At 45.0% G+C, this 25,011-nt stretch overlaps 1 protein-coding gene and 1 long non-coding RNA gene across 4 annotated transcripts in view; one reads left to right on the top strand and one right to left on the bottom strand.

The window, feature by feature from the left end:
- Positions 1 to 14,180: 14,180 nt before the first annotated feature.
- Positions 14,181 to 23,025, bottom strand: LOC123459324. The gene is made up of 3 exons (XR_006636213.1): positions 21,501 to 23,025; positions 20,786 to 20,958; positions 14,181 to 16,272 (listed from the first exon to the last, which is right to left on the bottom strand). It is a non-coding gene; the product is annotated as an uncharacterized LOC123459324 (long non-coding RNA).
- The window catches only part of St8sia2 (ST8 alpha-N-acetyl-neuraminide alpha-2,8-sialyltransferase 2), a 74,883-nt gene continuing 71,819 nt past the window's right edge, over positions 21,948 to 25,011 (top strand). For 2 of the 3 annotated variants that reach the window (XM_045145286.1, XM_004658165.2), the window contains exon 1: positions 23,356 to 23,484. In XM_045145286.1, the coding sequence (XP_045001221.1) occupies positions 23,387 to 23,484 (98 nt within the window). In that variant the 5' untranslated portion in view covers positions 23,356 to 23,386. Of the gene's footprint in view, positions 22,114 to 23,355; positions 23,485 to 25,011 lie in introns of those variants that run through there. The other variant, XM_045145287.1, reaches the window with a different exon arrangement.

Genomic DNA, 25,011 nt, shown 5'->3' with positions numbered 1-25,011 from the left:
ATATTTTGCATGTAAAACATCAAAATCCCATTTTTTTCTACCTAGTAGATGGAAAAGAGGAAGAGGTTTGAAATCATGCTGTATTAGTGAGCATGGACAGATACGGTGAGGGAAGAAGACATTGACATCACTGTGTGGCCATCCACTGCTGGGGCTTCTTCCCAGAGCTGCAGTGGTCACGTGCACATTGCTGGAGAAGAGGGTCCATGTGCATAGGCTAGACCCGCTTTAAGTTGTAACCTCAGGCTACGGAAGTATGAGGAACAGCGTTTGGGTCTCCAGAGCCTATGAGAAGCCAGATGAAGAAGCATGGAGCCTCACAGGCCAGCGATCCAGGCTTATACAAGTAATCATGTCTCAAACCAGCCAGGTGGAGAGTAAACCAATCCCTCTGGTTGTCCACTGACATCCACATGCACACTGTAGCATGTGCACACTCGCATTCACACACAGAAACACACACACACACACTCACACACACAGCATTGTCTAAACACACACCACAAAATCAAAAACTTAAATAAGGGAATAACTTGAGATGTTAAATCTCAAATTGTCACCTGGCCCTGCTGAGCAATTCTCTCACTCATCCCTGATCAAATGGCCTTCATCTTGTACATGACTATCATGCCAGCCCTTCATTTACTAAGTTTCTCAGCTGGAGACTACTCTGCAGGGTTCATTGAGAAAAAGATGCATATACAAACACATTTTACCCATTAAAACATTGTGGAGGATCTGCCAGGAGAGACAGAACAGTGACAGTAAGCCTCAGGGGTAAATGGGTTATAATGACATCTGTAAGTGTGGGACCTCAGTCAGGTTTTATAACGGCCTGAAATTTGGATTCTTTGTTTAAATAAGCAAGATTATCACCATGAAATAAAGAAAAGAAGCAAGAAAGATTCCTATGGGTTTTTTTAATTAATTTATTTATTTGTTTATTTGACAGAGAAAGAGGGAGAGAGAGAGAGAATGGGCGTGCCAGGACCTCCAACCACTGAAAACGAATTCCAGACGCATGCACCCCATTGTGCATCTGGCTAATGTGGGTTCTGGGAATTGAGCCTGGGTCATTTGGATTTGCAGGCAAATGTCTTAACTGCTAAACCATCCCTCCAGCCCATTCCTAAGGCTTTTGTCCCTAAGAAACTGCCTGGATGGAAGTACCATTAACTGAGATGGCAAAGACTTGGTTCCAAAGTATGGTCCCTAGGCCAATGCCATAACCACCACCAGCCCCACCTCAGAGGTACTGACTCAGACACACTGAGGCTGACCCAACAAGCTTCCCATTTTCTTCCATTTCTTATGCATGGTAACATTTGAGCACCATGAAGAAGAGAACAGGTCAGTATACATATTTCAGGCTTGAAAATATTTAAGGTAGTAGGTGCTTATAAAGCCCTTGGAAGAGGAAAGAAATGCAGGTCATGGAATAGCACCTCTGCCAGCTTGTTCCCTTCCTTGCAAAGACGATCAGGAGATCACTTGAGATATTTCAACTCCACAGGTAGACGGGTCACTGAAGCACTACAGACCACTGCAAAATGTCTCTTTTTCGTAAAGTACAGGAATGTCAATTATTTGGTCTCTGATTCCCTCCAAATCTCATACAATTTCATCTTACTGTGGGACTTAAATTGCATACCCATAGGCAAGAGCTCTGGGAAATATAACTGGCAGGTTTCAGTCCCTGTGAGAAGAGTGGCATTGACTTTCCAACAGCCCATCTAGCACCGTCAACAAAATGGGTAGTTATGCTTGAGGTGTTAGATGACCCATCTGAGCAGAGATGTAAGCTAGGCATTGAATACCTGAGGCTGAAATCCAGGGGCAAGGTCAGGCTGGGGATCAAAATGCGAAAGTTTTCAGCATCCATAGATGACAGGGAAGGAGTGGATGTCCAGAATGAAGGGGCTGGCCGGAAGATGGGAGTGCTTAGAGAGGCAGGAGGAGCTAACCCCAGCGATATCTGTGGGGCTGCTGGGCGACCTGCTGAGGAAAGAGATGAATGTTTGTCTGGCCAGTGTCAAGGTCAAGAGAAGTTCTTCAGAGGAATGATGGGATATAGGACTGTTCAGAATTTGTTGGGGAATGAATGAGCATAAAACAAGAAACAGAAGAGACAGCCAATTTGAGGACATTTGTAATGAGAGGGGACAGAGAAATGAATGGTGATATTGGTCCTTTATTAGAAGAAACTGACTGTCAGAGAGTTTATATAATGATATAGTAGGAGGTATTTCAACTCATTTATGACTGACTGTGGTATCTTCCCTCTTGCAGACAGTCTCTCCAAATTTTCAAGTTGTTCTTTTGTCTGGATTTGTTTTCTCATAGTTATTAGAAAAAAGCTAAATTCCCTAGTTACTTCTCAAAGCTTTTTGTCAAAAGGAGACTTTTCCTAGTGGAAAATAGGTGCTATGGGACAGAAGCAGGGATAAGTGCCCAGTTTGATCTTTAGATCTTCAAAAACAAAAACCTTCACCAATTCCCTCCCATGAGCACTTTCACAAAAGGACAACTTTCAATGACACGAGAGAAGAAAGATGGATACCTTTTGCTTTCCCTCTGTTGTTTCAAGTTAATAAACCAGCACTTGTGTAGGTGACCCACTTCAATGGCAGTACAGATCTGAATGATCCACAAAAGAGAACCCCCAACGTGAGCACAACATGGGCCAGTCAACACCACACTCACCACCACTGTCCTCACTAGCGACATACGGTAGCATTACCTGCAGGAGTGAAACATTACCTCCTTTCTAACCAGACGTTTGTAATCCTGAGCCCACACTCCACCATACACACTAGAGATTAGAACAAAATCGGCTCTCTCATGAAGCAAATAAACTAAGGAAGAGGGTATGGTTTGAACTTCACTCTGAAGTAAAAATATAAAGATTGTTATACTCATTTATATAGAAAAACAATATATGAACATCAAAGAAAAATGTGATCTCCCTTAGTCAATTTACCTTAGTCTATTTTCTGGTGCTATCACAAAATAGCCAACATGCTGGGTAATTTAAAAAGAAGTTAGTTTAGCCCATCGTCTGTATATGTGGTCAGCTTCTGCTGAGGACTCCATGGAGAAAACAATGGAGACAAGTCTGCATGTTTAAATCCTATGGTAAGAAAGGAAGCAAGAGCACCAAGAAAGCTGAACTCACTTGAATGCTGTGTCACAGTCTACCCTGTGTTGCTACCTCAGGCCTTGAGAGTGAGCAGTGAACTCTTACTGAATCAGGCTCCTGATCTCTTCACCTCTTAAAGGCACCACTACCTCCCAATATTGAGCATCAAATTTGGGTCATCTATTCCCTATAGCTCTCCTGGTGTTGGGGCCAGCCAGTGTTTAATCAAGGCTTTACCCATACTTTGTACCTTCCTTTGCCTAATCTTTTGGCTCATTCCTCTCACTAATCTATATGTCTCCTTCTGGAAAATGTCACATAAATTAATTCTATTGCAAAGAGTCATAGAAAGAGGCAACGGATGGAGTTTTGGAGCAAGTTCACTGGCTATCAGCTGTCTACCACTCCATCCCTAGTGGCAGGGGCCTAAGGAGCCTTCAGCACTAGGTGGGAGTCTGGTTATTAATTGTCTCACCCTGATGAGTTGAAATGGCATGCTGGTGGAAGGGAATGCATAAGTTGGTACAATTTCTCAGAAATATGGGGATGGGGAGTTTGGAACTCCAATGATAACAAATTGGATGGCTAATTTTTTAAACACTGAACCATCTTCCCAAGCCTAGATGGCTATTGTTAAACACTGATTATACTTAGGGGAAAAAAAAAAACTCAACAGAAACTGGAAAATGGAAAGGCAAGTGTGAAAGCAAGTGGCCTTCCTGGTATCTAATAGAGAGACTTTCACTACCTGCAATGGGAGGACAAAATAAGCACACCTGGGCTCAGGATTTCATGCTGAGAGCAGACAAGCCCCAGAGCCCAACCTCCAACCAAGACAGATCTGCTGTGCCATGCTCAAGGAAATAGTAGGGACAAGCAGAGTCAAAGCTTTTATGTTGAATATATTTAGGCAGATGCCTATAAAATGTTGAATCCCCCGATTCTTCAAAATGCCTTCAGCCTACAGGAGAGTCCTAAATCTCCCTATTAGGGTCTGGGGCTCAGTGAAGAAGCTACTTCCCCACAGAAGAGCATATCCTTCTTTTGCACTTGTCTCCCCATCTTCTCCTTATCTTTACGTTTGTTACCGGGGTTAAGTTAAAAGATAACCCCACTGTGGACCAACTGGACCTGATGAAAGGGAAAGGAAAGGCTGTACACCTTAACCTGGGCTGGCAGGAGCTCGGAAATATTCTGATCAAGGGGACCAGAACATAAGACTGGACCAAGCTGATCTTAATGATTTGGAGTCTGTCTCCCAAGATACTGTCTGTCAAGGAATCCAAGAAATGGTTCACTAGACTAATAGAATGATACCCAGCAGCCTAGGACACACGATGGTGATGGCTGAGTAGAGCTGAGGTCCTAACATATGCCAAAGAAAGGAACTACAAGGCTCTGGGGAAAGCCAATAGATACAATAGATGATTCCGGTGGCATGCCATTTCCTACAGCCAGGGAGGAGCACAGAGCCACCTAGCCCCAGGTCACTCCCTTTCAGAGAGCTGCCAATAACCACTTAGCTGACCAAGGCAGGACTGCACAGGCCTGGCCACCTAAGACCCTGAGTAGAGGAGGCTGTGCCAGGCCTGTCCTGCAGCTCGACTTCCCTTGCTCCATTCTACTTCATCCCTTTCTCTTTTCCAGGCGACCATGCCAAGTAAACGTCTTATGATCCAAACTCCATCTCAAAGTCTGCTCCCAGAGATCCCAACTTGTAATAAAGAGAAAGGGGAGAGGAGTGAATTAAAGTCATCTCAAATTATAATATCCCCCACGCCATAAATATAGAATATGTCTTGAAACAAGATAGCTCTGTCATATGTATATGAAATCAGCCAAATAAATTGAAAACTGTTAAGTCACCCTTCTGTTTATTCAATGACAGTGTCAAAAAAATCTCGATTTTTTCCATCAGAATAAATATAAAAGTCTGCCAATAGTGCATAAGCAATGTGAAGTCCCCAAATATTTTAACGAATGCTACATTTATGCCACCCAGACAAAATGACATCCAATACTTCATAGTTTATACCTCAAAATCATGACTTAGGATGTTACAAAGTCAGCAGCTTAAAAGAAACTGTTGATTATCTTGCAGTTCCTTGGGTCAGAAATGTATGCACATCAAGGTTGAAGTCTCTTTAGGAGGGCCTCTTATAGGCATGCAAGCAAGGAGCTGGCTAGAATTGGGTTCTCTGAATGTACAACTTGGGAAGGATCCACCTCAAAAATCACATGGTAGTTTTAGGCAGAATTTAGTTCCCTAAAGGCTATTGGACAGAACGTCTCAATTTCCCTGTGACTGCTGGCTGGAGACCACCATCAGCTCCTTGGCTCACGGACCTTTCCAAATTTGGAAGCAGGCTTCATTAGAGAAAGTAACCAAGAAGGCAATGGAGATGTGCTGCTGGTGGCGTAGGGAAACTTCACTGGCCACATAGCTAGATTTAGAGTCTCCCAGTAGACACATCACTGGGTAGTTTTGAAGGCATTTCCCAAGATAATTAAGGAAAGAGGGAAAACCCATCTTGAATATGAGTGGCCCCATCCCATGACTAGGAGCCCAGACTGAATAAAAGGGCCAACAGAAGAAAAGCAGGTGGGCACAGGCATTACCTTCTCTCTGCTTCCTGGCCTGCCTACATGTGAGTAAGCAGCCCACACTTTGCCACCACCACCACGGAGAACAACTTCTCCTCCCACGCCTGCCCCACCGTGACAGATGACACCCTCCGACCATGAGCCCAGAGAACTTTCTGCTCCCCTAAGTGACTTCTGTCAGGACTTTGTTAGAGTGACAAGCAAAGTACTGAATGCAGACAGCAAGGAAGAGCCACGGAAGAGGGAGTTCACATTGCCATGTTGCCATATACAAGGACAAGGATCACAGAGGCGAGGAATACAGCAGGCAGAAGTCATTGGGTGCCATCTTAGAGGCTCCCCACCACACCAAATAGGCACATGTTTATGCCTGCAAAATTTTGATCACGCTGCCCTATAATCTTTTTCATCTTAACTAAAGTGCAAATAGACTCCTTTATAAAATTTTATTTATTTGAGAGAGAGAGAGATAATCAGAGAAAAAGGGAGGATAGGGGCACACCAGGACCTCTTTCTGCTGCTAACCAACTTCAGACATATGTGGCGTTTGGAGTGTCTAGCTTCACATGGGTACAGGGAATTGAACCTGGGCCCTCAGGCTTTGCAAGCAAGCGCCTTTAATTGCTGAGTCATCTCGCCAGCCTGCAAATAGACTTCAGTATCCAAAGAAAATCATCATATTTCATTCTTAATGGTTACACAAGATCCCAATGAATAGGTGTCCTATTGCTGATCATTATTTTTCTTCTTTCTTCTTTTCTTTATTTGTTTCCTTCATTCCTTGTTTTGAATTGCTGGGGATTGAATCTAGGGCCTTGCCCATGACAGGCTAGCACTCTACCACTGAAGTATATCCCCAGTACCCTGGACATTACTTTTAAATATTTATTTTTAAAAATTATACTGTTATGAAAAGCCATATATCTAAACATTTCCATGCCCATTTACATATCTCCTTAGGAAACTGTTCCTAGAGATGAGTGGAATTGTTGGGTTGAGGGAATACTATTATTGATATATTAAGGCTTTTGTTGTTTTACGGCTTCTGTTGCTGTGTAAAATGTTTTTGATTGATCTCTATTACAGACTAGATTGATAATAGTCCCCACTTCTCTTGGTGGTAAAGCTCAGTGTTGCTCTGGGTACAGTTGGGAGTGACAGGAGACCCAGGCCTCCTTCCTGAGAGTCTATGTGCTTCTGTTCTCACCAACTACCAATTACATAACAGGTCCCTCATATAATAAGGCCTCCTTCATATTGAAAAAATGCTCTCCAACGAATCAATCCAATTTGCCTTTATGTGATCAGTGTATGGATTTATCCCCATTTATTTTAGCTCTGTTGTAGACAAGATTGTCCATCCTCAATGGAGACAGATGTTTGGGCCTCACGATAATACATGTATCAGATGTCACAGGAGCCAGGGAGAAATCAGTAGTATATGAGTCAGGCTGAATGAAAACTTCAAGGAGGGTTGGACCCTGTTGAGAACAGGAGTGTCCATGACCCTCCAAAGGTCTTCAGATTCCAAAACATTTTTAAACACTTTGACTCATGACCAAACTTGGGCTATAAGTTTGTGATCCATGATTAGCCTGGACAGATGGCTGATAAAAACAAAGAGTTACTGGCTTTTCTTTTTATTTATTTATCTATTTATTTATTTATGTTTTGAGACAGACTCAGTTTCCTCATGCCTGCGTCTCCCATATGCTGGGACTGCAGGCCTGCACCACCATATGTGGCATGAGTTACTTACTTTGAACACAGAGAAAAGCTCTCTCAGCAAAGCCAGCTCACATCATCATAGGTAACCTGTAAGCAATCAGCCTTCTCTACCAGAAGACAAGTGGTACTGTGAAGGTCAGCAGGAACAGCAAGATGGACAAAGGACATCCAGAAAATCAACCCTTACCTCTTGGGGAGTGAACATAAGTGGCATAACAAGCAGAGAACAAATAAAGGACAGCAAGCACCTCAGTACAGTGCTGTTTCTCCTCCCATGTTTCTGAGCAGAGCTCTCTGGCTTTCAGAACCAAGGAGTGAATAGGAGGCACATTTATAAATATACCTACACTTACCATGAGGTGAATGAGGGATTGGGTGCAACAACCTCTGTAGAACATGTGACAAATGCACCCCATAATTAAGGAGTTTTGTGCAAAAGCCTGAGAGCTATGGCTTCTGTTTCTTTTTATGATATTGTTTATTTATTTGCAAGCAGAGAGGAAGGGGGAGAAAGAGGGACAGAGAGAGAGAGAATGGGTGGACCAGGGCCTTTAGCCACTGCAAACGAACTCCATATGCATGTGCCACTCTGCGCATCTGGCTTTATATGGGTGCTGGGGAATCAAACACAGGCTGTTAGGCTTTGAAAGCATGTACCTTAACCATGAAGGCATCTCTCCATCCCTGGCTTCTATTTCTTAACCTGATCACTGAGTTCAGCCCAGGGCAGCTAGGGGAAAGTACTTCATAATTACCCAGTAGTTGGTGTGTGAACTAGGAGAATATAAATGACATTTTAAAGTCTTCCTGACTCTTGTATTTTAGAGAAATGGATTTGATGTTTCCTATTGTTACATTTGGGAGCGGGAGGGGCATTTAGGAAAAGATTCTTGGTCTAATTCCATATAAGATAACTGCACAAAGTGGAGACCATTAAATGCTTTAACTTTTAAATTGAACCAGGTAGAAGTATGCACTTACTGTAGTTGTGACCAGACCAAGTACAGTGCACAGTGCCAAACGGATATTGATTTCATTATTGATTATTTAAAGAACTGTCCACATTCAATTTCTTCATTTGGGCTAGATGGTGTGTTAATGAAAGGGTGTCTCTGAAGAGATTGCTGTGATTTTCCAACCAATTTCTGGTAACCCATGTGCATCTCCCCTTGATTCGTTTGCCTTCAGTAGTGATTTCCACAAACCACTCACCCACTTTTCATCTGTGGTCCAGCAATGTGGCTTCACTACATTTCCCCCAGATCAGTCCATAAACAAAATCCAAAGTTGCTGTCCTCCAGACAGTCATACCCTATTCCATTCACCATTCTCAGGCCCACTTTCTCCCCTGATTTTTCTTGGCCTAAAATTCCCTTTACCCCAGCTAATTCCAGTCAATCCCACTTCACTCCAGGGCCCTTTCACTGGCACATCGCCACCTGGTGGTTCTTCTCATCTATTGCAGCAAGACAATAAAAGCAAAGTGGTGATGGGAGAGTTTACAGGACCAAATCAGCCAAATTTAACCCTTTCAAAGAAATCAGATGAGAGAAAGAAAATAATAATTCTTCCTTCTATGGAGCTTCCTGTAAATCTATAAGTTGCATGCAAACAGAGACACAGAATCAGAATTGATTTTGCATAGACCACTTACAAAGACTGAAACTACATTTTGGTCCACATCTCCCAATGTACCTATTACATTTTTATCAGAGGACATAGATATTTTGAGTTAACCATTCCCTATGGAGGCCCTTTCTTTCCTGGATTCTTAAAGCAGAACTGTAAAATGGTTTTCGATTAACCACACATCATGATGAATATCAATACTATTGATACTTAGGAGTTTATCCTTCCAAGTTACTGCAGAGACCCTGGAAGCACAATTCTTATTTCACTCAAAGCATCACACCTCACAAAGGCCAGCTGTGTGCTGTAATCCTGTGTCCTGCCTCATACTTTGCCATGCAAAGCAAAAAAGAGAAACAAAGTGGTCATTATCTTTTATTTTGCCTCTAGGCTTTGTAAATGACAAAAAAAAAAAAAAGGTTATTGAATGTGATTTTTAAAAATCTCTTTATTTTTTCAAATGGGTGCTGCTTGGTGATTTCCACTCTATCATTATTTGTGGTCCATTCATTCTACAAACAGAAGAAAAAGAAGTTCTTTTCCTGCCAGCTTCTTTTTTTTTTTTTTTTTTTCCATTGATTTCCTCACCCAACACATGCCCCTAATGGTGCTTGAAATGACTGCAGCTTGGCTTTTGTTTTCTTCCTTTGTTGGCACACCTCTGCCAGAGGCCAGCTGTGGTGGGAGCCCAGAGGCTCTCAGATGGCAGGCAGGGCTCTGTACCTCCCACCGCCTGGGAAGCAGAAGGTAAAGACGTGGAGTGAAGACACACTCCCTTCTGCAAGAGTTGGAAGTACTAGCAGGTATTTCCCTTCAAAAGGAGCCACATGTAAGAAAATACAGGCTCTCCAAGATCCAGGAGCACTGGAAAGTTGTTAATCCAGAGCAAAGTGCCAGAAACATGGGTGGTTCTTATAAAATGCTCAATGGAGGGCTTATGCCCCCAAACTTACAAAATAAATGCACTTGCCCCTTGGTATCCTAGGCTCCAAGGCCCCAGAGATACTACAATCTATGTACATTTAAGCCCCTCATAGAAAACAGTATAGTATTTGCATAGCACAAATGTACAGCATTCCTGTACACTTTCAATAATCTCTAGACAATTAATACTTTCTGCAATATAAATGATATGCAAATAGCTGTTGTGTTGTGTTGTATTGTTTAGGGGATAACAACAAGGAAATAAAAATCTGTGCATCTTCAATGCTGATGCTAGTTTGTTGGTTTTTTTCCTTGAAATCCCACAGCCCAGCTGAGTGATTTGTCCTAAAAAGTCTGAACAGGAGTTATTCACATAGAGACAAAGGGAGAGGAAAAGATCTCCAGTAAGAAGGTCTTCCAAATTCTCCAGCTATCACCTTCTCCATTCCTTCTGACATTTCTTCACACAATCAAGACCCTCCATCCACACCAAAGGCCAGATCAGTAGACTTGAGCAAATGGATTCTTCTGGGAAAAAAAAAAATTACAGAGTTTGGCCAAATATCTTGTGGAAATTTAGGATCGTATAACAGCCCACTATGATGCCTTTCTACATATGAAAACCCCCAAACTTCTTTCTCCAGAAGAAAACAAAAGACTCAAACTGCCTGTATTAATCAGTTTGTTTTACTATGACAAAATACATGAGGCAATTAATTTACAATGTGAAAAGGTAATTTTGCTCACAGTTTTGGAGGTTTCAGATAGCAGGAATGGGAAGCAAGTATCAGAGTAAAGTCATATCACAAGTCAGGAACCTGAAAAGGAAAGAGGACCAGGTTTCCAAAATACCTTTCAAGGCCACACCCCCAATAACCTAAGAACCTCCCACAAGACCTCACCTCTTAAAAGTTCAGAGCATTTTCCTATAACACCACCCTAGGACTGACATTACTTAGGGACATTTATCCCATCTCTCTCAGCCCCATGCTCTGCTGCCTTGGGAAAAATCTCATGGATTTTACTGACTCAGGAGCCCTTATGAGTATCTAAGAAGACTGCAAAACATATTACACCTTCTCCATTGTATTGAGACTTTAACTTGAAACTCTGTTACTGACCAATGGCTTGGAAGTGAATAAATCATAGCTATTACCAGTAACATGTTGACATAAACACAGATACACAGACACAAATCTCTATAATCATTCAGAATTGCCAAATTTATCTCCTTGTTAGTCAACATTTACTCTAAGCTTTGGTTACACATGGGATTCCAATGTCCCCTAAAGAATATTTGTAACACAAGAACCATGCAATATAGCAGGCCATAAAGATAGTATTTCTAAACATGTTAATCAAATATTAAGTAGTCATATGTTGTAGTCAGCTTGACACTGCTGGGATGAACCTCCAAACCAGACACAGTTTATGGGAGGTACAGATGTTGCAGTAAAACACCTGACCAAGAGCAGCTTGTGGGAGGAAGGGAATTATTTTGGCTTACAGACTCGAGGGGAAGCTCCATGATGGCAGGGAAAAACACTGGACAACAGCAATAGGAGAGTGTGCCAAACACTGGCAAGAGGAAGCTGACTATAACACCCATGGGCCTGCCCTCAACAATACACTGCCTCCAGGGGGTTCCAATTCCCAAATGGCCACCAGCTATAGACCTACCACTGAGAACACATAAGTTTGCTGGGAAACACCTGAATCAAACCACTACATTCCACCATGACCCCATAAACTGATAATTATACATGATGTAAAACGCAATGTGTTCAGTTCAACTTTAAAAGCATCCATAGTTTTTAATTAATCCCAGTGCTGTTCAAACATCCTCATAGTCTAAGATCTTTTAACTGAACCAAATACCTAATAATAATAATAATAATAATAATAATAATAGCACAAAATAAACATTCACACTGCAGAAGATTACACTGGGCATAGAAAAATAAAAGATTTAAAACAAACATGACAAACATCATTCTGTAGTTCCAAGTCTGATTAACTCTAAACAGTGACAAGTCTCCAAGCCAAATAATTCTAACAAATGATGAGCCTCTGGAGTTCCAATTCCTCCCCTTTAGCTAGGCTATTCACAGTGCTAGAAAACTTCATCCAGTGCCAGTGGCTTTCCTTGTCAGTCACTTCATAGTCCTGACATCTTCACTGGGTCTCTACTGTAACCCATGGTTCATCTACATGTCTCCATTGGGTCTCCATGCAGGTAACCCAACAAACCTGCTTCACACTGCACATGGCTGTTTCCAAAAAAAAAAAAAAAAAAAAAAAAAAAAAAAAAAAAAAAATTATGTTGCAAACTCAGTTACTGTCTCTTTTCTGCATTTGTTATACTCCATAGTACCAGGTAGGCTAAAAACTTGTAATCCAAGGAGGAAATAAAACAGACTTTGAAGAACAGGACACTCCTTTAGCTTTCAGCCCCTTCAGAAAATTCTGCATTCTTTCTGTTGTCCCAATGCAGATCAGCTGGCCCAATCTCAATGGTTATAATCTCTCAAACAATTGCAGCTGAATGGGCAGCAGTTTTGGCTCACCAGTCCATTTCTATGCAATGCAACTTTGCACAAGTTCCCAGGACACAGGCAGGAAGAAGCCAGTGAGCCTCTCACACAAACTGCCTTTAACCCAGCCTGGACAAAGCTCTTTCTTCTCCTCATAAGCCAAACCTCACAGTTCATAGTGTTACTGCATTCAGGTCTTTCAACTCTGTCCAGAATAGTCCATCAAGCCGTACCTATAGCACTGTAACTCTTAGGCCAAGGTTTCAAATCCTTCCACATTCCTCCCACAAATCAGTCCCAAAAGGCAAGAAGCCACACAGTCAGGTTTCTAGCAATGGCAACCTTACTTCTCAGTGCCAATTTCCTGTTGCAGTCAGCTTCATGTTGAGAACAGAAATACAAAACCAAGAGCAGCTTGTTGGAGGAAAGGGTTTATTTTGGCTTATAGACTTGAGGGGAAGCTCCAGGACGGCAGGGGAAAACAATGCACACGCAGAGGGTGAACATCACCTCATGACCAACAACAGGTGGACAATAGCAGCAAAACAGTGTGCCAAACACTGGCAAGGGGAAACTGGCTATAACACCTGTAAGCCCATCCCCAACAATACACTGCTTCCAGGAGGATCCAATATCCCACCATCTGTGGACCTAGTATTCAGAATATATAAATTTATGGGGGACACCTGAATCAAACCACAGTGGGATATGCTTGAAGCTTACAGATCCAGGGGTAGTTCCTTAATGGTGAAAGAAGCTGGTCCCCTATATCAAATCCATGCAGAGAGAAAAGCAACCACCACCCAAAAGCAAGAACAGTCAGGGGACCTTAGGCAGAGCTCAAACACTCTGCATACCTTGGGCAAACACACCTTAGGACTGGGCCCTAGGATCTGCCCTCAGGGACACCTCCTCCCACCAAGTTACAAGCTTGACCAAAACCCCTGAATCTCTTGGGAGAGCATCTTGAAGCATTTCCAGGGCTTACAACTTGAGTAGGGAAAGTTCTGTCAACCGTTTTCCTCCACTGGAAAATACAGTATGAAGATGACGTAAGTGCTTACAAAACATCAAAGAAAGGTTAGAAATTGTTTGTAAAGCTAATTTATTAAATCTGTGTATTTACATTGAGAAAAAGCATTAAACTCTGCCAAAAATTCAGTGCATAGAAATACACATAACAACTTTTAATGTCTTTTCCTGATTACAGACTAATTTATGAATGCTGGAAAAAATTAAGACTGAAGATCTTATGAAGAACATAATCCAGATCAAATGCAGATTTCATTACCTTTCTATTTTTTTCTTTATTCTAAACAATAAATATAGGTCTGTACAGGATACTTAGCTTATTGCTAGCATTCTAAGCACTTTAGTTCTTTCTTACTAAAAATCTGTGAATTGGGCTGGAGAGATGGCTTAGCGGTTAAGCACTTGCCTGTGAAGCCTCAGGACCCCTGTTCGAGGCTCGGTTCCCCAGGTCCCACGTTAGCCAGATGCACAAGGGGGCGCACGCGTCTGGAGTTCGTTTGCAGAGGCTGGAAGCCCTGGCGCACCCATTCTCTCTCTCTCCCTCTATCTGTCTTTCTCTCTGTGTCTGTCGCTCTCAAATAAATAAATAAAAAATGAACAAAAAAAATTAAAAAAAAAATCTGTGAATTAAGTATTATTATCATCTCCACTTGACATTCAGAGACTGAAACTTATAATATTCAAGAACAAACATCAAGAGGTTAAAACCAAGTTTAAGTGCTTTCTAGTGCACAATAGTTAAATCAAGTCTAAAGCCAGACAATGGTCTGTGGCCCAGCACCTGTCTGTGAGCCATATCTTACCCATCTGTGGTGAGATAAGGAAATTGAGGACAATATCTGGAAGAACCTGTCACAGTTTCATAAAACTGTTCCCATGATCAATGACTACTGCTGGTGAAGAGGATTTGGGGGTGTCCAATTGCCACAGTGAGTGGCATATGGGTGAACAGGACACCAGTCATGTAGTAGGAGATGTACAGGTCAGCAAATAATTGCAAGTTTAAGAACAAAGAAGAGCTTGAGAAGCATTGCTTTACACCACTATAGGGTATTGCCTCCCCAGGGTGAACATAATAAAGTAAGGATGCCAAGGAACAGGAAAACGCAATGGGAAGCTCAGCCCCACAAACAGCCTGTGGTCACACACTAGGATATGTATGGCTGGTGAGTGTTGGCCCACCCAATCACAAGGCCAGGTTAATGAGGATGTACTGAATAGAGCTGGTCTTTTCCACCCAATCACAAGGCAGGGTTAATGAGGATTTACTGAGTAGAGCTGGTCTTTCCACTCCCCTTGTGGCTAACCTCACTAGCTGCCCCCACCTGTTCATTCCTTCTTCTATAACAGAATCTCAGCTGAAGGTATAGAAGCCCAGAATTAAGGTGTGTTTCTTGCTTTCCTTGCAGCTGTGTATGTAACTTGACACCATTCTGGACAAAAAGAAACTTTCTTTATTCATTATCTATTCCTCCAGTCTAGTTCTTGGAATTCAGATGTGATGGGCCATGTATAAAAGCTGGTTTCATCTTAGGGATGGCATGAAGATGAAAGGACCTGAATTTCTAAGCACTTTAGGGAGCAGCACAGCTAAACCAGCACTGGCTGCTAGCTTGGGGGTTTGCACAAGAAAGAGAATTGAGCTTGTTTTCAACAAGTCATTGTCATTATGGGTTTACTGTCCCTCGCATTCAAATTAACCCAAACTAATACACTCATGGAGCCAAACTGACTAGTTTCTTGATCCTTCTGTAGTTCTCCCAGTTAGCTTTGTCAAGCCTGGGGCGGGAACTGGGAATCACTCATGTACAGGCATTTGAAGCAGGAGAGCTATGGAAGAGAATTCCCAAAGGGACATTTTAGAAGATACTCCGACTTGAAGTCGGAGAGCTTTCATGGGTACCCAGAGTAATGTGCTAGCATGCAGCAAGCCAGCATTCTGGTGAATGGCTTCCTCACCTCTTTTGAGACAAGGTCTCTCATTGGCTTGGAGCTTGCCAATTAGGCTATACTGGCTGACCAATGAACCCAGGGATCCATCTTTCTCTTCCTACCCTGTGCTGAGATGCCAAACACATGCCAGCATGTCTGGCTTTTATTTATTTATTTTACTTATAAGGAAAGAGAGAGTGAATGGGCATGCCAGGGCCTCTGCAAACAAACTCCAGATGCATGCGTTACTTTGTGTATCTAGCTTTACATGGGTGTTGGGGAATCGAACCTGGATCCTTAGGTTTTACAGCCAAGCATCTTAGTTGCTAACCCATCTCTCCAACCTCACATCTGGTATTTTTATGAGGGATATGGAAAATCAAGCTCAGGTCTCCATTCTGCAAGGCAAGCACTTTACTGACTGAGCTTCTTCCTCAATCCCTAAAATATAATTTTACAATTAAAATAGCAGAACACATAAAATATATAAATTTACAATCCAGTAAATTATACCAAACACAAAGTCAGTAAGTACTTAGAGCTTCATTGTTTTCTGTGCTCTTAATATTTTTTGTCTTTCCTGAGCATACCTGGTGGAGATGCATATCATCATGTGTCATTTGCATCTCTTCCCAACTCTGGCTTCAGCAGCACGATGATGATGATTTGAGGGTGGCCAGGTGGAAACTGGTATTGATTCTCCATCACACTAGACAATGTTGATCCAGAATGGAATAAAAGTCTTTATCCCTTGGGAGTTTCCAATTTCATTGAAATATCATGAAAAAAAGAAATAAAGTAAAATATATGAGGGAGAGCTTTAGAAGACAGGAGAGCTAGAGTGTGTTACCAGCTTTAAAAGCAGTAGTGGGCAACTTTCCTGGACTCTTGATCATCTGGAAAACCCCAGGAGACGTCAAGCTTCATCAAAGGAGCCCCAATACAACATTCTCCTCTGCATCTCAGCTCTTAACACAAAACCCTGTCCACAAATAGGCTCTCGGCCAATGCTTCCAGCTCTGGGAATAAATATAGAGGCCCATTACCCAAACTGAGTCCAAGGGAAGTGGCATATATGGACCCAAGAGAGACCAGCATGGGCCAGCCACCTCAGTGCCTCAGGAAAAGGGTATTATGCTGGACTCTGGGCAAGGTCTGGCAAGCTGAGAGGTCTGATGCAGAGCTCACAGTGGCAATTTTATTGAAGCCCTGGCAAGAATCATGTGAGTACATGCCCTTCTGTTCTTCTCTGTTATCTCATATTGGACTTCGTGGTTTGGTTCAAAATTGCCTTTTGTCTCAGCTGAAGGGTTTGTTACAATCCCAACCAAAAAAAAAAAACAAAAAAGAAGAAGAAAGAAAAAGAAAAAGAAAGAAAGAAAAAATAACCTAAAACTATTTCTCCCACCTCTCTCCCTTCCAACTCACTGTGGAACACATTTCCACACCCTCCCTACATCTCTTGCTGATAATCCCAGAAACGTTTACAGCAATTGCCTGAATATATTTCTTTCCTTTCCTTGGCTAAACTACAATTTTGCTATGTATGAAAATTACAAATTGAATGCAAATGTGCCCCTTTGCCTCTCCATATTGTTGCCACTCTGATTTTGATTTAGAAAAAGAAAATGTGGCATTTGTGAGAACACTCGAATGTAGTGTAAATTTCAAACGAAGAGGCAGACTCTCTCAGTCATTGGAGGTGCAGACACACAGTAGTTTATTAATCTGCCCTGACTCTGATATCCTTCCTCTTTCTATACTCTGATCCTCCTGTCCTCCCTCCCCCAACACCCTCCTCCGACTCACACATAAACACCTTCAGACATGATGAAGAGGCAAGGCCATTGCTGCTCTCTGGGAAAGTTCAAGGATGTAGCACAAGATTAGAATTTTGGATAATTATTATTTATTCTTGAGGATTAAAAAATGGATGCATTGATTGAAAGGACTACTTTTGCTTGTGAGAAGATGAAAGTGGAGATTTATGATTTCTTTCTCATAAGTGATGAAGGCTGTGCAGAAGTGAAGATGTATTTGTTCCCCAGATCCCAATACACTGGAACTAGGGTGATGCTGTAGAAATGAAAGAAGGAACTGTTCAGAATTTGTATAGTTTTAGAACTGCCCAGAGTGCAGGAGTAGATCTTGATAGTCCTGAGATGTCAAGGGAGGCATCTGAATTAGAATTCCCTCTCTACCAACTGAGCCACCTTGGGCAATTGAGCCTTTTTGAGCCTCAGTTTACTGACATACAAAACAGAGGTAATGTTATCTATATGTAAGAATGGCCAGGAGAGCCAAGTAGGAGCAATAACCACCAGTATGCTATGCAATGGTGTGTGCTCATAAATGCTGGCACACTCCTACCCCCATCTTACTTGTCCCTTCTCTCCCTAGGCAGTGGCTTGAATAAATTATTATCAACATAGATCTAATTGCTCCCAAGAAGTAATTCAAGTGAAAATTCTGCATAATCAGAGCTAAGGGGAGTTTAGTGAGATATGTAAATGATAATACTGAAAGGTGTTCATAGATTGAGGCTCTGGGTAAGTTCTATATCTTGGGGTTGGCAGCTGGAAGGGCAAGCCAACCTCAGCCTGGGTCCGAGACAAGGAAATGCTGTGTGCCCGCTGTGTGCCATCAAGTTTCCGCATGGTCTCCTCCTCCTCTATCCCTCATTTACACAAACTACCTGAGCCCTGTTTAGTTGCCCAAACAGATAATATACTCCATTTGACTTTAAAATGTCAGTGCATTGTGAATAGAGCAAAAGAGCAAAGGCAACCTACAGAACAGGAGGAAATCTTTGCCAGCTACACATCTGAGAGAGGATTAATATCCAGGATATACAAAGAACTCAGAAAACTAAATAATAAAAAAAATCAAACAACCCAATTAAAAAAGTGGGCTACGAAACTAAATAAAGAGTTCTCCAAAAAAGAAATACATATGGCACATAAACACCTAACAAAAAGTCCTCCATCCTTAGCCATCAGGGAAATGCAAATTAAAACTATTTTGAGACTCCCTCAGTCCTGTTGGAATGGCTATCAACAAAAAAGAAAAAATGACAATATATGCTGGTGAGGATGTGGAAAAAAACAGAACACTTCTACACTGTTGGTGAGAATGTGAACTGGTAGAGCCATTGTGGAAATCATTGTGGAAGTTCCTGTGACAGCTAAAAATAGATTTACCATATGACCTAGCTATAGCACTCCTAGGCATATACCCTAAGGACTCTTCTCACTACCTTAGAGACACTTGCACAACCATATTTATTACCACTCTATTCACAGTAGCTGGGAAATGGAACCAGGCTAGATGACCCTCAATTGATGAGTGAATAATGAAGATGTGTTACATTTATTCAATTGAATTCTATTCAGTGGTAAAGAAAAATGAAATTATAGAATTTCAGGGAGTGGATGGATCTGAAAAGGATTATAGTAAATGATGTAACCCAGGCTCAGAAAGCTAAGTGTCCCATGTTCTCCTTCATATGTGGATTCTAGTTACAAATATTTAGACTTGTGTGTGGGTTGAAGTTAAAATCGGCAGCAGAGGCCAGTAAGCTAGAAAAGGGCTATAAGGAAGGGAGGAGAGGGGAGGACTTAAGGGTACAGTATTATATAAATGTAAGTAGACAAACAGTTTACTGGGGTGGAATGGCCTAAGTGAGGTCAGGGGAAGAGGTTGAGTAAAAGAAGGGTGAGGGGAGGGTTAATCAAAATTCTATGATATTGTGACCAAGCCATATGAAAACCTACTTTTTTGGATAATGACGCACCCAGAAGCCATAGGCTGCTACTAGAAAAATTTCAGTGCCAGGGATGGGATACCTTCCAGTTAGTTGTTGGCCAAGAGGGTCTCCAATGCCCCCATAATGTTACAGGCTATTGCCAAGGCTCTTGATTCCTCACCAGAAATAAATGGTAAGACCTTATTGCTGAATACTCCACATGCCTGGGCTGCAAGGTCACTGAGAAATCAAGCTGGGGCTGAACTGAAAACCTCCTCCCTGTAGAAAAGCTGAAAGAAAACTGGAAAAAGCTACACTGCATGCAACCCCATGGGAGAGAGAAGTCATCAGGGGTGAAAACAGTGGGCACTGCAAGCCTCTAGTTTGGCCAGCCAGGCCAAATGACTAAACAAGTGCAATAATGGCATGTCTGTTATGGGAGAAACCAACTGTTCTCTACTTGAACTGGAGACCACTCTATGAAAGGGAATACATAGCTGGTACTGAAAACCTAATCAAAAGCCTATGGTGGGAGAAGTTCATGAGTGTTAACAGTATAACACTGCTCTTGTCTGGCTAAATGCATATATTATTCTCACCAACCTGCCCTGTAAGCACTTTAGTTAATGTTCATGTTCATATATTAATGCTACTCTCACTTTTGGTTAGAGAAGCTTCTCTTTTTAGATGGTGGTGACCACTGGAATGGCCTAAAAGGCACCATAGTGCTGAGAAGAAATGACAGAGGAGTGTTCAGCACTGAAACATTTCTATCACACCTTCCAAGGCTCAGAGTCCATTGCAGAAGAGGTGGCAGAAAGAATGTAAGAGCCAAAGGAAGGGTAAGACTACTTACAATGCAGTCATCCAGACAGAAATTGGCTTCAATATCTTTGACCTCACGGTACCTAGAACTACCTTCATTAGACCCTGATAATAGGAGGAATAGATGATGACATCAAAATAAAAAAGATCCTAATGGAAAGGACAGTATATGATGGAGAGTGGATTTGTGAAGGGGAAGGTGAGGGAGGGGAGGGAATTATCATGGTTTATTGTCTGTAAGTATGGAAGTATGTAAGTATGTCAATAAAAAAAGTCAGTAGATGGTAATAACTTTGGGAATGCTGAATTCTAATATCCTTCATTTTAACCAACACATTGGTTAATGAAATGATGGCTGTGTGATGTCCTAGTTTCCTGGGAAAACTAAAGCAGGACTTGTTTAAACAGAGGGAGGGACTAGACAAAGAGAGAGGTCAAGCATTTGGCATATGGCTGTCTGTCACTTACTGCCAACCTGGTTACTCTTCCTTATTCCAAACTCCAAGAGCAATCTCGGGCTGGAGAGACAGTGGAGGTGGGAAATGTGCCCATGTCACTGTGAAAGAAACTCACTCCAGAAGCCTGCATCCACAGCGGTTTAAGCCGTCCTTTCTTGTCAATGGTCACAAAGAATCTCACCTTACCCACATCAACTCACTCCTCAAAGGCTCTCTCTTCAAGTAAAGCCTCTACCTTGTTACGCTAGCTCCGTTTCCCAGCAGACGTGCCTGTAAGATCCTACTTGAGAGCTTGGGTCCAAGGAGTTCTCTGTAGAGAACGGAACTGTTCAGCATGAGTTTCCACTGCTTCCTGAATACTCAGCATTATTTCTCTTTGATGGGTGCAAAGCAGGAATGGTGTTGAGCCTGGGAAGAGAGAGTGGGTCACTGAACAGAAAATGGAAAGTCTCCATTGTAATAGTGTTTGTGGTGATGAGGTGTGCCTGAACTGAAGAACTGAGAATTGTGATAATACCTCCACAACACTTCGTATAGTCAGAGTATTATAGGTGGAGAAAAGGCGGAGGGCACAAGAATGAGGGCCAGTTGCTTTCTTCCACTCTTTCTGGTAATCTTATTAATCAATTACAAACTACTCAGGTACTCTATCATATCTCACATACCATGTCATCATTAGGTTCGTACACATCTGGCTTCCTCCTGAACAAAGGGCCACTAGAGGGCGGGAAATGAAGTGTGTCTTGTCATCTCCAGCCCCCGAGCACAGAACCTGGCACATGACAGGTAGGTGCTCAATAAATACTGATGGGGAGTGCAGTGAACAGAGAAAATCAAGACAGAATGTTATCAGAAACAACTCACATTTCCAAAATCACCCAGCAAGAAAGGTAGAGGGAGAGGTGTATTCTAGGCATTTGGAGATCTTGGAGAAAGGCTGATTAGACTACCTGAGCAGCCACACTGATGCAAAACCTTCTTGTGATGCCTGGCTTCTACTTTTAATGGACAGAAATCAGAAAGGGTGGCATTTGACGTTGTGTTCAACATCAGAAAGTCTCACCAGAGGGAAAAGGCGTGTTTCTCGGAGAGCTCACGGCAGAGGGAGTAAAAGCACACGGACTCTGCAAAGGGAGGGGAAGGAAGTGAAGTGCTGGGTTAGGGTGGGTGAGTAGATCACTCCCACACTCACAGGAGGCCACTGTAGAACTTTTCCCTCTCCTCTGTGTGCTTCCTCGCAGCTCTGTAAGCAGGGCAGCGGGAGCTCCTCCTGCAGGGGAAAGAGTATTCTGGCTCCCAAGGCCAACAAAGCCAGAAACCTTCTCTCCCCCTCCACACCACAGCATAGAAGCCTCCCTCCTGCTCCTGTCTACCCACACAGAGGCAGAAGGATTCTGGACACAGGTAGCATGGTCACTGGCTTGGAAAGGAAAGAGGCCCTCTTAACCCTCCCAGCCTTGGCCCTGGAGACACATGGATGCTGCCAGTCCCCAGATCCCTCTGGCGTTCCTGGTGACACTACCAATCTGCATGTCCATTCATGGGCAGATGCTTCCCAGACAGGTAGGGACATCCCATGTGGTTTCCCCAACAGGACTCTTCTCTCCACATTCAAACTTCTAGGAGCCTTTCCGAAGGCCCACAATCATTTCTGAAAAGTTGTATTTCCTTGCATCAAGAATTGCTACAATCAGTACAAGTCGGAGGGGGGAGTGATAATTATCTCATTTCAGTCAAACTTAACGGGACTCTTCCTACCCCGGGCTATTGGTTGGTACAAAGTACAATCTGAGCTGGGCTGTCTGAGGCTGGGGAAGCGCAGATTGTTCAGCACAGGGCATTACCCCTTGTGGGAGCCATATTTTTCTAGATGGACTTTTGATCATGATAGGACTCCAGGGGATTATTGATCTGGCTGGAAAAGAGCAAATGCTGGGGAGAGGAAACAGACAGGGACTAGGCGCCTTCGGAGCCATGCTGCAGTGGGTACTGTGTCTAGTCACTGTGCAGGTAAGAGTACCCATGAGGAGGGAGGGGGCTAGCCATGCCCTCGAGCAATTTAGACAGCTTCAGGCACCCAGTCTTGGGTGCACAAATGGACGAAAATGACCACCCGGAGGACATGGTGTTTTGCATGCTAAGCATCCAGCTCGACGATTGCTATGAGCATCGCTGCTGAAGTTGGCCGGTCTTGGACATTACTTCTGCTGAAACATCAGCAGAGCTGAAACCGCGTCGCCGCCACCAACACCGCCGCGGCGCGCTGCGGGCTGTCACCAGGTGTGAGTCTTTGTGTCGGGAAAACTTTGAGAGGAGGCGAGGGCGCTGGACAAAGAGAGAGGACGAGGGAGCAAGCGGGGTGCGCCCGGGCGGTCCCCCGGCTCTTCCTTTAGGCTCAGCCTGGTACCTGGTGTTTCTGCACGCCCGGAGCCCAGCCTTCGTAGGCCGGGAGTGGCCGGCTCCCCGCGGGCGGCGGGCGGCGGGCTGGACGCTGGAGTTGGAGGGAGGAGGCGAGCCCAGGCGCCGAGCGGAGCTGTCAAACTGCGCGCGGAGCGGGGCGCGGGCCTCGGGGCGGGGGGGGAAGGGAGGGCCGGGGAGGGGCGGGGCGGGCAGGAGCCGGGAGAGAGCGAGCGGGCTCGCCGCGCCTGAGCCGCCCGGGTCTCTGTCGCCGTCGCCGTCGCCGCCGGCCCGCACTCGCCCGGAGCGCGGTGTGTGTGCCCGCCCGGCCGCCTGCGCGTGGCGCGCGGAGCCTCGGCGCCCGCCGCTCCGCCCTCCAGCCCCCGCTCCGAGCGCCGCCGGCCCGCGCGAGCGGCTCCAGCCGGCCGCCGACCCCGCCATGCAGCTGCAGTTCCGGAGCTGGATGCTGGCCGCGCTCACGCTGCTCGTGGTCTTCCTCATCTTCGCGGACATCTCGGAGATCGAAGAAGAAATCGGGTAAATAGCCGGGCCCGGGCCACGAGCCCAGGCGGGATCCCTTCTTCTCCTGGTGCTCTGCGCCCCCCCACCCCACCGCACACACACACACACACCCCATTCGCTTTGTGTGCGCCGCGCCCCCCTGTCGCTCCGCTGGAGGGTGGGGGGTGTGGGTTTGAACCACGGGTGGTTGATGCCAGGGGCCCGGGACGGTTTAGAGAGCGGATGGTGGGGGCGCGGCTGCCGAGGGGAGTTCCCGGGAGGAGGGGGGAGGACCCCGGGTTAGCCCTCACCAAGCCGTGTGGGGAAGCGGGCTTGCCCACCCTACCCCCGGTCCCCGGCCCCTGGCGTGTCTGTGCCCAGTGTCTCTGGGGGCGAGGGAGGCGCCCGGGAGTGTCCTGGCCGAGTGGAGTGACCGAGAGTGGAAGGAGGCAGGAGTTTCTTTGTCTCCGGCTCGGCCGCTTTCTCGCCTTGGCAAAGTGGGCAGGGGGCACGCCGGGATCTCGGAGCTGGGGGAGGGGATCCCCCTGCGAGAGCTGAGTCCCGGGTGGCTGGGGGACGACGCTGTGCACCCACCCGGGAAATGGGATGTCCCCAGCACACGCCGACACGCACTCACGCCTTCGGCCCGCCCGGGATCAGGGCGGGTGGGGGGGGGGGGGAGGCACTGCTAGAGGCGTGGCGCGCTGGGCAGGAGTGAGACCCGGGCTCTCACCAGGCTCTGGACGCTCAACCAACCCTGCGATGCCCCCCTTACCCCCGCCCCACGACCCCGGGTTGCTGTGAGCTTCCTGCGCTGAGAGACCTGTACACCTGTGTGGCACAGAAAAGTCAATACCGACGCTGGGTGGGCTTCAGAGCCCCCAGACACGCGGTCTCGGCTTGCCCCCATCTCTTCAGAAGCTGAGCAGCCCCCTCCCCCCCAGTTTCTCCTGGTTGGGGACTCCCTGAAGCGCACACTGGAGGCGCGGGACGCAGCCCAAGGGTGTCCTGTAGGCTGAGACTTGAGCCCCATCCCGCAGCTCCTGCACTCGGAACCGGCCTCTGTCCAGATCCCCCAAAAGGAGGTAGACTAGTTGGGAGGCGGTAGGGTCCTGGTGCGGCCTGAAGGGAGAGGGTGTCAGAGAGGGCCCGGGTCCCTTACTCCTCGGGTTAGTGTGGAGCCAAGCGTAGCATCTGCGCGTCGCGTGCCGCGTGCGCCCCTCCTTTGTCCCACTTGTTATTTTATTATCAGCGCGAATTGATCCGCCTGCCACCCTGCCAGGCCCTTAAAAAAAGAGATACTTTCCTGAGCCCAAGATGCCAAAGCTCTAACGACCTACCTTGGGGCCAGATACCACTTCCTGCTCCCTCCTCGTTTACCTAGCAACCACCCCCCGCCCACTTCTCCAACCCCACGATTCATTCGGTGGACTCCACCAGGTCTCGAGAGCCCCTCTCTCCATTTACTTCCCTCCATCCTTTCCCCGCCTCCAGGAGCTCTTAAAACTTTCACAATGTTCAGCTAATACACGACGTGCCACCATCCCCCACCCGGAGATAGCA

Source organism: Jaculus jaculus, chromosome 3, assembly GCF_020740685.1.
Source record: "Jaculus jaculus isolate mJacJac1 chromosome 3, mJacJac1.mat.Y.cur, whole genome shotgun sequence".
NCBI classification, from domain to species: Eukaryota; Metazoa; Chordata; class Mammalia; order Rodentia; family Dipodidae; genus Jaculus; species Jaculus jaculus.
The sequence above is the reverse complement of the archived record's forward strand: the minus strand, read 5'-3'. Positions and strand labels throughout refer to the sequence as shown.